The sequence below is a fragment of the Sarcophilus harrisii genome, chromosome 6 (genome assembly GCF_902635505.1).
Source record: "Sarcophilus harrisii chromosome 6, mSarHar1.11, whole genome shotgun sequence".
Taxonomy (NCBI): domain Eukaryota; kingdom Metazoa; phylum Chordata; class Mammalia; order Dasyuromorphia; family Dasyuridae; genus Sarcophilus; species Sarcophilus harrisii.
In genome coordinates, this window is record NC_045431.1 from 132,599,540 (window position 1) to 132,616,835 (window position 17,296).

A 17,296-nucleotide genomic window follows, 5' to 3' on the forward strand; every position below is an offset into this window, starting at 1 on the left:
TGTTACCTTAATTTGCTTATAATTTAAATACATTCAAGCCCAATTTCTTCCCTTCCATATTCTCTGATCCCTTCCAGCAGGAAGTGAAAACTTCCTTTGTATTCCTTCTCAATACTGTTTGTTTTGTGTAGTGAACAGTCAATCATGAAACAATTATTGAGCATCTACCTAGCTAGGCAGGGTGTGTGTGTGTATCTGTATATCATATATTATATATGTATCATATATTATGTGTTATTTTACATATATATGTATATATCCACACATATACAAAGTATGTCTGTATATTATATGAGTATATATATTATATATTGTGTTATTTTACATATATGCTATTTATAAAAAATATATATCATGTACTTGGTATACTATATACTTATATATAAAAAAACAAACAAAAAAAATGAATGGAACAATCCTTACAGATTGACTTTCATGATCAGTCAGGGAGAAAAAAGATGAACCATGACCAAGTTTGTTTATTGCCCATCCCTATAAAAACTCTGCAATATATAATGAATGACTTTTTCTTCCTTTAAAAAAAAATCATAAGAAATTGACTTTAATGGCATGAATATAAAAGCAATATTTGCAGATGTACATTTCTATCAAGATGTGTCAGAAATTCTTATCACACTTCCACACACGGTGCTCAGCCCCATGAGAATTGAAGGTTTTTGTTTAGTTCTGGTTCTCTGTCAATTATTAAACTGATTTTCAGGGAGAGAAGAATAATTATGGTTGCAATTGACCTGGTGGTAAATCCTCTAGGTTACAGCATTGTTCGGTTTTCTAAGACAGAGAAATGTGGGATGTTTTACTAAAAACCAGCTGCTATGGATCATAATAATCCACCTATCCTGGTGCCTGATGATAAAGCCAATTATGTTAAGAATGAAAACAGTTTAAGTGTCCATATATCAGCAGTGTTTATTACATTTCTTATTTATTCCTCACATCATTGTGAGCATTTTGCAGTAGACATAATGGATGTCTTAGGAAGTAATTGCACACAAATGTCCTTTGGAAACTCAAGTGGAAAAGGAATCTAGTATTCCCATCTAGACAAGACTTGGCCATTTAGAAATACTAATGGAATCATCAAATTCACTAAGTGAGAATCTTGAGGTGTTGCTTTTAATTTAAGATAGTCCAAACTTTTAAAACTTTCCTGATTCTCCCAATTATTATTGCCCCAATTTCCACAAATTACTTTGTGTTATCCATGGATAGATTTTGTAATCCAGACATACATCTTTTTCCCCTCTATCATCCAAATAGAATTTAAGTCCTTTGAGAATAGTTTTCCTTTAATCTCTTTCTCCCCCATTTTGCCTAACAGATTCCAAGACATATGATATGCATGTAATAATGCTTGTTGAATGAATGAACTCTTTTTTTTAAAAAAAAAAATCATTTTTCTATTCCCCACATTGGCAGATGATACAACATGAACATAACAGAAATGAGTAGCATAGCTGGTCCTTTCTACCATATGGTACTGCTCCTCTGAGTACCTTTGTATGTTTTCCTAGAAGATGACTTATAGAAAGAGTCTTGAACTATAAACAAGATTATAATCTCAACTATATTAATAGTATTGTTGAATAGTAAGTCATTTAGCTGATATGTACCTCAGTTTGCTTATCTATAAAATGAGAATAGCTAGCAGTGTTAAGTGAATATTTATTTTGTTGGACTAAACTATGTATTAACCCTTTAGAAGTGTTTTTTAAAACATCTCATGTCTTATATAGAAAAAGGGAAAGCCATTTTTAGAAAGTTTTCTATCTAAACCGTTCCTTGGACATACGGGTTTTTCTTATAAATTTAATAAATTAAATATATTTTCATCTTGGATATTCATCTTGAGAATATTTCATTAAATATGATAATTTTATAGGAAATTAAAGTTTTTTATGATTCATTTAGAATTTCCCTTCTTGGTCTCAATTTTTCAACTCATTTTGAGAAGTTTATTAAAACATATTCTAGAATATCTTTTTCATGTAATTTAACATATCATAGTTATATATGTATGTGTATGGCTTTTCCCTTCTATCATACTATAAGCTTCATGAGAGTATAGACTTTGTCTAAATTTTTTAATCTCTTGCTGAGGAACAACAAGCATTTATTAGATATCCATCAGGCACTTATCCAGATGTTGAAAACACAAAGCCAAAATTTTTTGTTCTCAAGGAGTTTACATTCTAATAAGGAAACAACATGAAAACCAATATATTACCAATGGAGGGAAATCTCATAGGGAATGTGTCTGAAGACCAAGATAGGCCTCTTGAAGGAAAGCACGAAGGAAGCCTGTGAAACTAAGAGGCAAAAGTGAGTGAAGTCAGAAAATGGGGTGTCCTATGCAAGATCAGCAAGTTAGCCTGTATTGTTGGATAATAGCGTTGTGGAGGAAAATAAGACATAAGAGGAATGGAAAGTTTGGAAGAGACCAAGTCGTGGAGAGCATTAAAAACCACAGAGCACTTTATAGTTGATGCTGGAAGAAATAAGGAGCCACTTTTCAACAGCAAAGTGATACAGGCCAGTTCCAGTGGTCTTGTGATACAGAGAACCAATCCCCACCCAGAGAGAGCACTATGGGGACTGAGTGTGGATCACAACATAGTATTTTCACTCTTTTTATTGTTGTTTGCATTTTGTTTTATTTCTCATTTTTCCCTTTTTTATCTGACTTTTCTCGTGCAGTATGATAAATGTGGAAATATATATAGAAGGATTGTATGTGTTTAACATTTATTAGATTACTTTCCATCAAGGGGAGGGGATGAGGGGAAGGAAAGGAAAAAAAATTGAAACACAAGGTTTTTCAAGGGTGAATGTTGAAAATTATCTATGCATATGCTTTAGAAATAAAAAGCTTTAATTTAAAAAAGAAAGAAGGAAGGAAGGAGGAAAAGAGGGAAGGATGGAGGGAGGGAGTGAAGAAGGAAGAAAGGAACAAAAGGAGGAGCCATTGGAATTTGTTGAGTAGAGAGAGAATATGATCAAACCTGTGCTTTAGGAAGATCACTTTGGCAGTTTATTAGAAGACTGGTTATAGTGGAAAATCATTTGAGACCAACTGGATGGCTATATACCAGACAGGAAATGGCAAAAGCCTGCATTCAGGGTTGTGACTTTGAATACAAGAAGAGGTCATGATATGAATGAAAGAAGAAGTCAAAAATGATGCTGAAGTTAAAATTCTGGATCACTGGGAGGATGGCAGTCTCCTCAACAGTAATAGAGAAACCTGGAACGGGGGAGGGTTCATGTCTCTTTTGGACATGTTGAGTTTGCGATATCTATAAGAAAATCAAGTACAAGTTGCCTAGCTCGGGAGAAAAATCAGGATGGATAAGTAGATATAAGAATCATTTCCATACAGCTTGTAACAGAACCCATGGAACCCATGATGAGATCACCAAGTAAAATAACAATAAAGGGAGAAGAGAAAAAAAAAAGCTCAGGATAGTGCCCCAGGGAACATCTCCTTCATGCACATACTCTATGATCCAGTCATACTTGCTTTTTCTCTTTTGTCCACCTGCAGAATTATATTTCCCATCCCCAAACCTTTTCACATGTTGTCTTTTTTTCAAATAGTCCCTTAATTCCTAAAATCTAATAATATAAAATGTTTATGTAGAATCTTCATGTAGCGGAGGGAATAAGTTACTTCTGTATCTACCCCCAGTGGATAGAAATTATAAAAAGGCTGGTATCAGTTCAGTTGTAAAGAACTTTTTAAATGTTTCATCTGTCCAATATTAGCCACCATGGAAAGTAATATAAATTGATTAGAAACATTCAGGCAAAGATAACCCCCTATCAGAAGTGCTATAGAAGACATTTCTGAATTATATTATCTGCAGTTTGAGACTGTGTGGTCACCTAAGATCAATTGTGAATAATTTTTTTCATATTGTAACTATTCATTAATTAATCTTCCTTCAGTTAATTAATCAGCATGCATTTACTAAGTGTCTATATTGCCAGGCTTCTGCTAGGCACAAGACATACAAAAACAAAAATAATGGTCCCTACTCTTAAATAGCTTATTCTATTGCATATTGAACTAGGTAATTTGTTCTGTACTGGACAGAAAAGATGACATTGCCCCTTATTTTGGCAAATCTGCCTACACCATGTAACTTTGCAAGATTGTTTATTCCTTTTGCATAGTAGAATTTTAGCAGTCTGCTCGGTTATTATCATTTTCTTGATCTTTACATCTGCAGTTAGGTGACATAGTGTAATGGCTGTGCCTGGGTTCAGGAAGACCTTATTTCAAATTGGGCTTCAGATTCTTATAAGTTGTATGATTCTAGAAGAGCCACTTAACCTCTGCTTGCCTTAGTTAATCAATTGTAAAATAAAAGTAATAATAGGACTTATTTTGCAGGATCATTATGAGAATCAAAGGGGATATTTATAATGTTTAGCATAGTGCCTAGTACGTGTTTAATAAATGCTTATTCACTTCTGCTTCCCTTCTTTCTTTGTCTACTGACAAAGTTCTTTGGAAATGAGGTCAACAAATCTTGAAACTGAAACATAAAAATAATTTGGAATGATTTGCCCAAATTCACATGTAGTCTATGCGAGACTTGAAAATGAAAGAATCAATTCACTTCTCACGGACCTATGTGCCTGACTGTGCTAGACAGTGATGAGGCAGACAAAAATTGAACTCTGACCTCAAGTAACCTAATTCTAACATACCTTCTCTTCGTATGTCCAAAAATTATAGTAGAATTATAAATCAGATTAGCATGATAGAATCTTCCCACTGTTTTTAAAAGAGTGATTTGAAAATATGCATATTTTAATTATATTAATCTTCAGTCTGCATAATAGTGATAAGCAACCTGATGGCTTTCTGCTTTTCTGTTGATGAATAATGCTTCAATTGTTTTGTCTTTACAGATGCCCTAGAATATGAATAGCTAGACTCTTCCCTAACCATTATTTTCAAAATACATTTAGTGTCATAAAAGATCAGTCAGTGCAGTGTAGATTAAAGGCTGCAAACTACTTTTACAATTTAAAAGCTAATGTATATTAGAGGTATTCAATATAATATCCAAGTGCCAAATGTAGCAGGCTACCTTTCAGACTAAGTGTGTAATTTAATGTAATTGAGAAACATAACACAATAAATTAAAAATAAAATAGAACATAAATAATGTAAATATGTAGTTTTAATATGTGGTTACTTTGTAACCCAAAGTAGCACCCCATTTCTATTTGAGTTTGATACCATTAATGTAAATCATTTAAATGTTGCTATGGCCATTCGTGATGTCATCATAGTTGGGTATTTTATTTATATACAAATGTAGATAAATTTTATCACACATATGTGTATATTTATATGTATGTGTCATAATTTATAATATATGCAAATAATGTATAGCATAATAAAATAAATTTAATATATAATTTAATACATAAAATTTATATAGTATATATCCCAAAAATCTATTTCTTCCCCTGATCAGTACAAACATAGTATGTTTATTTTAAACTAGAGAACAAAAAAGGCAAAACCCTCTGGATACAGAGACTTTAAAATCTTATGTATGCTTTCTAAACCCTTCCCTACTATTAACTCTTATAAAAAATGCTGTGGTCCCATAGTGCCATGATTATCAAATTATCAAAACAGGTAAAAAAAAAAAAGTATTACTATTCATTTAATTGAAAGATTCTCTCATTCTGTTCAGAGCTAAATATGTCTCATTATCATAAGTAAAAGTCAAGTGACTTAGAAAGGAAGCTTTCTCATGCCAGATTGTCCAGTGTCTACTGAAATTCTACTAAAGCAAAGACATTCACAAATAGATTTTCTGGAAACCATTACCAGTAGGAGAGCAGTGTTAAATGAAATAAATTTATGTTTTTATTATTTAAAATGTATTTATATTTTATAATTTTTAAAAATAAATATTATTATTTGAAAAGACTTGTTTGTCTTTGCTGCCCATGAAAATAAAAGTGTTATTAATTATAATCATCATTTTTAATGAGTATTATCGTTAGCTCCATCACAATAGCATTTTGCAGCCCTTGTGATCTTATAGTTGGGAGATTTAGTCTAGATCTGGCATAGGTCTTCATATTTTGGTGCCTCTTTTATTTGTTTGCATTTATTTGCCTCTTTTGTTCACAAGAAATCCAATAATCCAGAGTAGCTAGATTGTGCAAGAGAATAGAGCACCAGTCCTACAGTCAGGAGGACCTGAGTTCAAATCTGCCTTACTAGCTGTGTGAGCCTAAGTCACTTAATCCTAATTACTTTGTCACCCTCCCCCAATAAAAAGAGGAAAAAAAGAAATGAGATTACTCAACTTTGAATCGGGTTTTAAATATGGTATAAATAAATGAGAGAATTTTGCCTTCTTTCACGGGTGGATATTAAAGTCAAAGATAAAAACATTTTGAAGTTTCATTTCACTTAATAAGAAATTTTACTTTTCTTTAATTTCTTAATAGCTATTCCTCTTAAGATAGTCCACATATATATATTAAGTCTTTATTATGTGCCAGATATTGGACCAACTACTAGAGATAGGAAAGAGCTCACATTCATATTGGAGAGGCAAAATGCAAATATATGCAAAATATATTATTCAGGTGTGTCAGAGTCTGTATGACCCCATATCTGAGGGTTGGGAGAGCCAGGAGAAAGTTGGTGATGCATGATTAGAATTCATAGTTATTAGAAGAATAACTCAGCCCCTTGACCATTCCTCAATCAACAAAATGAGAGGAACTTGCCATGTCACTGAGAAGTAAAGATGTACTAAAAAGATAACTAATACAAGAAATATATTGTGAGTGGAAGAGGGAGAGGTAGCTTTGAGCTGTAGAAAGGGGAAATTTCACAGAAGACTTTACTTGAAGGATGAAAGTATTCACTGCTACCCTATTTCCCTCAAGTTTCTAGAGATAGAAAAATATTATTTGTGAAAAGGTTGCCATTATCTTCCTATAGAGAATAGTGCCAAATAATAAATAAATTGTGTCCAAACTTAATGAAAGAATGGTTTTGGAAATAAAATAGCAATGGCAATACCCTAGCATGGGGTTCTGCTCATAATGGTTGTCAAGTTAGTAAGCATTAAGCACCTAGTATGTTCTACTATACTAGTAATACAAATTAAGGAGCTCACAAAATCTAATGGGGAAAAGGGAAGGAGACTATTCAAACACCTACAGTGGTCCTCAAAATGTAGTCCAAAGAATTGTTGGGGTTTCTGAAACCATTTCAGAGGGTCTAAAAATTCAGAATTATTTTTTATTTCTAATATAGTAAATAGCTATAAATATAACTCATGTGAACAAAAACTCTTTGAACAGATCCTCGATAGTTTTTTAACTTCATGAAGATACTGAGAACAAAAGTTTGAGAACCATTGATCTAGAACAAACAAGATATAAACAAGATAAATTGGATCTCAGAAGGAAAGCACTCACATTAAGAGAGGTTGAAAATACCATATTGCAGAAGGTGGTATATTAGTTAGGAATTCAGGAAAGCCAGGAAGCAGAGGTGAGGAAAAATAAAATCCCAGCAGTGGGAGACAGCAAGTGAAAATACATGGATTATCATGTGCAAAAAAACAAAACAAAACAAAACAAAAAAGAGGAAGAAAGCCAGAATCTTGTTCATTGAGTATGTGGAAGAGAGTAAAGTATAAGAAAACTGGGAAGGTAGGAAGGAACCAGATTGTAAAGGACTTTAAAAACCAAAAAGAGGATTTCATGTTTGATCCTAGAAGCAATAAGGAGCCACTTACTAACAAAAGGCAGTCTGTTTTGGTTGAATGGATCTACAGTGAATGAATGTGGTCCAACTGAGACTTTGGTATTGAATCTGGATTAAAGTGCTAATAACCTTCATAAATTTTGTAAAGCTGAGAATGTGATAGCCTCTGACTTTCCTTTATATACTTAAGTCAGATCCTCTTGGCCAAATCAGGGAAGAATACTTCCTAATGACCTAAAAACAAGCTAATTAAGATTTAATCCTACAAGATATTTTTTTCAGATACCTTTCTTTTGAATTATTATTGAGCATTTTTCATTCTTCTTTGATCTTGCTGGGCATACTGAAAAAAACCTTAAAGGAGATCAGGATTTCCTGAAAAAATACAGTTTTCCTCATATGTGTAGCTGTTTTCTCATGACCCATTTCTTCATTCACTGCTGCCTTTAGTTATAAGCTCCCATGTTAAGTAAGCCTTTCTGGATTGTAGAATTTATTCTTGGTTTTGCATTAGTGCACATAAGGTCAGATTTTTTTATTTGAAAATGATATTTTAAACAATGATTTTGTGTATTGCATAATATCCTAAGTAACACAGTGGATAGATAAAGGGCTGGAGTCAAGAGGATCTGCGTTCAAATCTAGCCTCAGATACTTACTGGCTGTGTGACCCTAGGCAAAACACTTAACCCTTAGTTTCCTCATTTGTAAAATGAACTTAAGAAGAAAATGGCAAACTGTTCCAGTATCTTTACCAAGAAAACTTCAAAGGAGATTATGAAGAATCAAACATGATTAATAAAAAAAAAAATTCTATCAGTATGGTGTTTTGGATACAAAGTCTGATGCTTTTTCCCTATCCAGTGAAACATTTGGACTCTGTTACAGACTCTCACTCTAAGTTTTTGTCTAGAAGAACCAAAAATCCAGGATTATTGCTACATACACAGCAGGAATAAAAAAGTCCACCCTAATTTGCATAGTTACACTATTCTATGACTTTAATGAGTTCTTTCCAGTCGCTAGATGGAAAAAGACTTTCAGAGAATGTTGTTGCCCCTATGAAGTGGATGATGTGGCTAACTTGTAAATATTTACAGATTGTATAGTTTAATAGACTTTACAGACCTTGTTTTTCAGAATGGCCCAGGTCACAAAGGTCTCTGTTGCCCAGTTGTTATAGTTACGTCCACCTCTTCATGACTCCTTTTGGGTTTTCTTGGCAGAGATACTAGAGTGACATTCCTTTTCCTTCTTCAGGGCATTTTACAGTTGAAAAAACTAAGACAAACTATGTTAAATGACTTACTTAAAGCCACACAGCTAGTGTCTTTGACTAGATTTAAACTCGTGATAATAGGGTTTTCTACATCAGCCCCAGCACTCTGTCTACTGCATCCTTGCTATCCTCTTACAAGTTTTTTTATTGGCTTTGGTTTGGTTTGGTTTTTTGCTGAAGCATATTGGGGTTAAGTGACTTGCCCAGGGTCACACAGCTAGAAAAGTGTTAAGTGTCTGAGACCAGATTTGAACTCAGGTCCTCCTGACTTCAGGGTTGGTGCACTATCTACTGTACCACCTAGCTGCCCCTCTAATAGGTTTTACAGAGTGTACTTTTCAAAATGACCCGTGCCAGAAGGATCACTTACTATTTGCTTAATAAACCAAGTACACTTTGAAGATTTTAGATCACCCCAATTTATGATTATTTTATATTTTATACAATTTATTTTATAGTTTCTTCTTAGTCTATTCCTTTTTAATTTGCAGACTCCCTCCTTGCTTCTCTCAGTTTGTTGTTTCTAATTTGCTACAAACTAGTAAATCAGATAATTGATTATCATTAAACCATTAAAACTGTGTTTAAATAGCTGTTCATATGTTTTGATACAGAGATTCTATGACTAGTGTTGTATCCTGAGGATGTTATTAACAACTGGGAAAAACCCATATGTGTGGAAATGTTCATGGCAGAATAATGGTAATAACAAAAAAGTTGGAGATTCAATTCAGCAAGCCTTTTATGAGTCAGTTACCATGCTAGAAGAACCTGGAGATAGAGATAGAGGTCAGATATTCCTGACCTCAAAGAACTTAGATACCAGCAATTAGTAGTGTATGAATTGTGGTGTATGAATATAATAAAATATCATTGGCTATAAGGAGGGAGAGAGGTCTGCCTAGATTGCAAAGGCAGCTAGGTGGCCCAGTAGATAAAGCACTGGAACTTGAATGAGGAAGTCTTGAATTCAAATTTGTCCGGACCCAGGAAAAATCACTTAATCTCTTTTGCTTCAGTTTCCTCAGCTGTAAAATGGAGATAGTAGCCTCTACCTTCCAAGGTTATTATGAGATAATAATTATAAATGACATACTTGTAAAATAAGATAATAATTGAAAACATTTAGCACAGTGGTAGGCACATAGTAGGTTTTAATAATTGTTAGCTGTCATTTTCATTATTATTGTCACTATTATCAGCAAAGCAGGGAAATGAACCTAGATGCTCTCTCACTAAATCTAGTGCTCTTTTTGATTACTCTGACCTGTAATGTTCTGATTTAGCTTTCTGAAGGTCCTCCGAATGGGCCTTGGTTTCGGCAGAGTAATCACCATGAGAATAGTAAGGGATAAAGTCCAAAGGCTTTATCATCAACTTCACAGTCTGTCTCCTTCACTTGGGGCCAGGTTAGCTTTCTGGAGGACCTTCAGATGGGCCTTGGTCTTCTTAATGGAGGAATGAAGGAAGCAGGAGAGCCACCAGGACAGTGAGAGATGGAATGTCTCTCTTCCAATCCTTGTTGGTCCTTATACAATCACATATATACAAATATACAAATACTATTACAAGTACATCATCATAGATGTCAGTCTTGTAGAATAGGGGTCACCTTGCAGAAGTATATACTAAATACATGTAAACTAGAGAATCATAATCTTAATTCCACTGAGTTAACACCTTGTTTTAGGATTAAATCAGTCATACTGAACTAGAGAGCTATTAATCACCATGCTAAACTAGAACATTTTTTATTTTCTTATTGTCTTATCAATTCCACTGAATTAATACCTTGTTTCAAGTATACTTCTCCAGAATTCTGGCTTTCTACACTGACCAAATGAAATAATAAAAGTAAAATGTTATGGAAATGAAGTGATATATATAAAGCTCTCTATAAATGTCAGATGTTTCTGTTGTGATTTGCAAATAAAATTGTCTTTTTTATTATCTTTTGGGGTTTTGTGGGGGCTTTTCGAGCCTTGGGTGCCCTCCGGCCCTTTTTTAGGACTATATGCTATTCAGCTATCAATGAATCCTCAGCTTTTGATGAGCACTGAGGAATAACAAAACCAATCCCATTTAGCAATTGTCAGGACTAACAAACCAGTGATACTGTTTTTTTTCTTCTGGCTGTTTTGCAGCCCTATCTGCAGCAACATGTTACAAAGTTAAGGGATTTGGTTTTCACTGGCCCTCTTCAGCTAAAGCAACAAATTTTTTCAATGTCTGTAACCCTGAAGAAAGCTTTGTTATAGGCAGAGGTTAAGGTTAATGCACTGGAAAGTTGGTGGATTTACCTCTTTGAAATATCAATATTAAATTCCTATTGTTTCCAGTTCAATAGAGCCTTGCCTCATTATGCAGAGGAATTTTACTTGATTACCTTGTAGGGATACATGAAAAAGGTGCATTTTAGACTGAATAACCAAGTCCTCCCTTTTTGCTCTTAAAAGCAAAACATAGAATTTTCCTAGGTTAGTGTTTGAGTTCATCTTTTTATTAAATAATAAACTGAAAGTAATATGGGATATCAGAAAAATCATTGGTTTGGAGTCAGAAGATTTCTGTCCAAATTTAAATGCAAATATTTACTCCTCTGTGATGATGAGAAAGCTATATGAAGCTTCTGAAGCTCAATTCTCTCATCTATAAAATGGGGATAATAATTCTTATAGAGAAAGAGATCATGGTGTAGTAGGAAATACACACTGTTTGAAGTTATGTATCATAAGGGTTTCAGTTCTGTTTCTTCCCTTTATTATCTATGTGGCCTTGGACAAGATATTGCACATATCTGAGATCCCATTTCTTCATTAGTAAAATACAGAGATTGAGATGTTCTCTGAGTCCCCTTATAACTCCTAATTTATGATTTAGGACCTATGCAGTTTTTTTCTTTTGATTACCTTTGTTCTAATAAGATTTGATCTATTTGTCCAGCCATGAAAGTAACTAGCTCCCTCATTGCCACATACTCCTATAAATGGTAAATGAGTAAATACTTGATTATGCAACTATGAGATAGCATGCTCAAGTGGACTGTAACTCCCTGACTTATTGGAGAAGTTCCAACTACATGTAAAGTAGAGAAGTGACTTTTAAGAATTGTCTTGGAACCTACTAGAAACTACAGATGTCTCTCATATGCTCCCTGTAAAGCCCTCATCAGATAAGCATTTACCCTAAGGGCCTTTATGCTTTGTGATATACTCATATCTATTTGCACCCATTCCACAGGCCATCTCAGTACTCAAATATTACATTAATATATGCATTATTATCTATCCTTACATTCTGAAAAGAAAATATATTGCTCTCCCCATTGGTCTTCTCAGTAGAGTACCCTCAGGAAAGGTTACAGTTAAGTGAAAATATTGCTATTAATAATAATGTTGTTGTTAGTTAATCATATTAATCAAGGATATTGTCAATGGCAATGATATTGCTATTAACAGTAATTATAGCAATATTTTACCTAACTTTATTATTTATAATAATTTGTTATTATTGTAAATAATAATAGCACACTTACATGGCAATTTACTTTACATATGTTAATTCCATTTGATCCAGACAACAACCCTGAGAGATAGGTACTATTATTGCTACCATTTTACAGATGAGGAAACTGAGGCACGGGGAGATTAAGTGACTTGTCCAGAATCTTCCAGCTAGAGAGCATCCAAGGTAGAATTAAAGTAAAATCTTCCTAATCCCAAATCCTGCATTTTCTTCACTGGGCTACCTGTGCCTACTCAACTTAGAAAACAAAAAGTTTTGCCCAAACAGGATCCCTGTCCTCATGTCTCTAGTCAGAAATGAGAGCTATGACACATCTGTGGATAACTGTACTCCTGTGTAAGGAATTTCAGAAACATGGTAGAGTTATGCAACTAGAGACCAAAGTTTAATTTCAACATGTTTTTCTAGAACAAAAAAAAGTACCAAAAATAAATAAATAAGTAAAAGCAAAACAATCAGAGATCCTCAAAAATAAAATTTTTTAATTGCTTAAAGAAATGAGCAAATCAAAACCCCTCAAGATAATAGAGGGGAAAAAAAAAAAAACTAGACACCAATACAGGCCTTCTCTATTTGATACAGAACTATCACTAGAACAAGGAACAAAAAAAACCCAGAAAAAAAGAAACTTAGTCAGCTGTTATTTAATCTCATCACTGGATGATGAGAAATATTAATCGAGAGAACACTGGCTTTACAAAATGAATTAATTTGTTATGGAAAATAATGGTTAATTGTGAGTAGCAGTACCCTGCAAAAGAAGCAGTGGAGAAGCAATTTTGTACAAAACTTGGCATGAGAATTAATTAAAATAGCCCATTTCAATAACAGTTTGAAATAAATCTGGAAGGAACACAACACATTTTTTAAAACAAACAAATAAATAAAGTCAAAAACAATGTCAACATTGTTATAACAGACTTTTTCTCATATTGATTAAACATATTTTATATTTTGGCTGTGCCATAAACCTCTGATATACTGCATGAGAGAGGGAAACTAATATTAAGGAAAACAAAAACATCAGAGATTGGTGTTTAAAGTGCATTTTGAGGGTGTCAAGGGACCTGAAAGAGATTGGAAGGTTCTTAAATAGTCTAGCCCAGGAGGTTTTTAACCTGGGCACTTTGAACTTAGTCTTTTAAAAAATATTTTGTTAATTTATTTAATATAAATTTGATTTCAGTTATCATTCTATTTTATTTTATATATTTGAAAATGTTATTCTAAGAAGGAATCCATTGCCATACTACCAAAGGAATTCATGATACCTTAGTGGTCAATTGGCATGAGAACTTTGAAGGAGGAATAGAAGAAACTTCCTTTGACTAGATATTTAACTTTTGGCTTCTAATTGTTTCTAGTGTAATGTTGGGGAAAGAAACTGAACTCTTCATTCACTTACATGAACTGATGCAAAGGGAGATGAGCAGAAACAGAACATTGTATATATAGGGCTTCTTAAACTTTTTCCATTCACAACCCCTTGCCTGAGAAGTTTTTACAAGATCCTGGATATTTATAGGAATAAAAATAGATATATACATCAAACATTTACAGATATAAATCATAATTTTACAAACCTCTCATTCAGTTACAAGAGCCCATATGGCATCTTGGGGTTTTTTATCTGTGTTTTGTTTTGGGACATGACTAAAATGGAAATAAGTTTTGCATGACTGCACATGTATAATCTATATCAAATCATTTGCTTTCTCAATGAGGCAGGAAGGAGGGGAGAAAATTTGAAATTCAAGCACTTAAAAAAAAGTATTAAAAATTGTTCTTAGGCGCCCCTATCCTATTGGATAAAAACAATTTTTTTTAAAGGAAACGATTCAAATACCTGGCTCAGATTCCTATATACACATACAAAACATACATCATTATATATTAACATATTTCCCCCTAAAGTTAATGTGTATAATAATCCCCTCAAAACTCAAAATATAAAAGGAAACAAAAACTTAAATGCAAGTGGCAATTTTTAATTTGTTGGCAATTAATCTCCCTCATTCTTCTGCTAGCTCTTTCTCTCCCTCCAAGTTTTATTTAAAGGATTCTGTTATTCATTCTAGAAATTACCAAAAGAAGGAAATCATGAACTTTAGAGTTGATTACCTTATAATCAATCCTAAGTATCAGTGTTTCTTGTTAAAAACAGAAACAAAAACAAAACAATGAGAATATCAGTAAAAATTGAGTTAGTTAACCTGGACCTGGATACTTAGAGATCAGTGTCATTAGCCCTCTCCCACACTGCTCCAGTTTTACAGTGATAATATGGTGAAAAAAAGGAAGAGGTGAACTGAATTACATGCATAAATCTAATTTATTTTATAAGGCTTGAATGAGACAATAAGATATACCTTTCCATGTAATTATGAACATTATGACAGTAACAAAGAATTCCTTAATACATCACAAATCATCATATTAAAAGTAACATTTTTACTAATCCATTTCCTTAATTTTTTTTTCGTTCTGGTCATATTTTTATTTTAAAAAAGAAAGTTGTGCTTTTTGGAGCATAGTAAGGGAAGAACTGGTCAAAACTCACTTCTTTATTTCTGTCATATCAGTCATCTCTGGATATTTATTCCCTTCTGATTCCCACCAATGAGTCCTCCTTTATTAGAAAGAAAGGAAAGGAGAGGAGAGGAGAAAAGAGGAAAGGGGAGGGGAAGAGAGAAAGAAAAAGAGAAAAAAAGAAAGAAAGAGAAAGAAAGAAAGGAAAAAAGACAAAAAAAAAAACCATCTAAGTAGAAGCAGCCAACTCAGTGAGCACATTGGCTGCTGTAAGCAGCATTCTACACCAACTCTATCAAAAAAAAAAAAAAAAAAAAAAAAGGGAAGCATGTTTTATGTCTGCATTATTGTAGTCGTATATATTGATTTTTAGATTCTGCTTGCTTTTGCCTCTATTAGCTCATAAAATTATTTCCATGTTTTTTCAGAGTTCTTCATATGTATCATTTCTTGTGGCATAACAGTATTCCATTACATTCCTATGTCACAATTTGTTCAACCATTCCATAATCTTTGGGTACCCCCTTTGTTTTCAGATTGTTGTTTTTTCCTCCCTTCAAAAAATAAAGCATGACAGATGCCTGGCAATAAGATTGGTTATAGACAATCCAGTGACCTTTCTGTTATAATTCTATATTGTTTTCTGGAATAGTTGGATTTATTCATTATTGCCCCCAAATTAATAGTGTACCTTCCTGCTCATAGTCTCTCCAACAACACTGACTGCTTTTATCATCTTTGTCAATTTGTTGAGTAAGTCATGAAACCTTACAATAGTTATAGTGTATGTTTCTCTTATTAGTGATCTAAATATTATTATAGCTAACAGTTAATATTAATATAACTCTTATTAAATATAAGAAATTACAATCATTATCTCATTTGATCCTCACAACAATCCTAGGAGGTAAGTGATGTTCTTATCGTATTTTACAAATGAGGGAACTGAGGCAAACAGGTTTAGTGACTTGCCCAGGATCACAAAAGTAGTATGTTTCTGAGGCAGAATTTGAACTCAAGTTTTCCTAACTCTAGACCTGGGGCTCTGTCCACTGTACTACCAACTTACCTTTTTCATACAATTTGTTGATTGTAATTCTGTTGAAAACTTCAAAACCTTTTTAACCAGTTATGCCTCTGGGAGCATTGAATTCATTATAGGAATTGTGAAGAAAAATTATTACAGGTATCTTATTAAAGGTGTTTTATTTTATTTTATTTTATTTTCATTCCCTAAACAGAAATTGACATCGAGCGTTGTGTCCATGAGTCAATCAATTTGTTCTGCTGGACTCCAAAAAGTGCTACTTATAGACAACATGCACAACCACCCAAACGATCTTCTGACAACAATGGAGTGAGAAATTCCCTGCCTTATTTTTCTGCTGAGTCTCAGGATGCTCCCAAGACAAATCTGGTATGTCTCGACATCTTATTTCATCTAATCATACATACAATTTGTTAACATCATTTGTATACTTTATAATGTAAACATATTTAGCAGAGCACTTGGAGTCATTTGTTTATGTGATGAGGTCAGTAACCAATGTATTTTCTGACTATTTTGACTATGCATTTTTTCCCATTTAGAGCTGGGATAAGCCTCTGGAGTTTAGTCCAACATTCTCATTTTACAATTGAGGAAACTGAGGCTCAGATTGGTTTTAAAAAAAAGTGACTTGCCTAGGGTCACAGTTACTAAGTATTAAAACCAAGTTTTGAACTCAGGTTCTTTTGATTCAAAATCCAGCAGTTTTAGTAAATTCACTTTATGTTAACTTGTCTGTAAAGTAGTTTTAGAAGAATGAATGGCCCAAGAAGGATTAGGGAATATATCCAAAATGGAAATTTGTACTTCTTTATTATTACTTGACAAGTGAACTAAATTTTAGAAAAGATATTCAACTTTTATTTTAATTAAAAAGAAATAATTTTTCTGTATAATATCTTTCAAGATTATCAGTTATATTTCTTTATTTTTTAAAAAATGTGTTAAACTGCTAACCATAGCTTAACTAATTTTTTTCTTTTACAAAATTGCCTTACAATTTGCCCATATAAAAGGATGCATATCTTGCCAAACTTAGTAAGATAGATGGAGTTACTTTAACTTTAAAGAAGTAAACATATAGAATGATCTTTTAAAACTATATTCATGGGGGCAGCTAGGTGGCACA

General features: G+C 33.1%; 1 protein-coding gene across 5 annotated transcripts in view; it reads left to right on the top strand.

Moving 5' to 3' along the window:
* Window positions 1–17,296, top strand: part of TBCK (TBC1 domain containing kinase) — a 296,708-nt gene that overhangs the window by 185,658 nt on the left and 93,754 nt on the right. For 4 of the 5 annotated variants that reach the window (XM_031944192.1, XM_031944193.1, XM_031944195.1 and 1 more), the window contains one exon: window positions 16,361–16,536. In XM_031944192.1, coding sequence (XP_031800052.1) covers window positions 16,361–16,536 — 176 coding nt within the window. Of the gene's footprint in view, window positions 1–16,360; window positions 16,537–17,296 lie in introns of those variants that run through there. The other variant, XR_004230437.1, reaches the window with a different exon arrangement.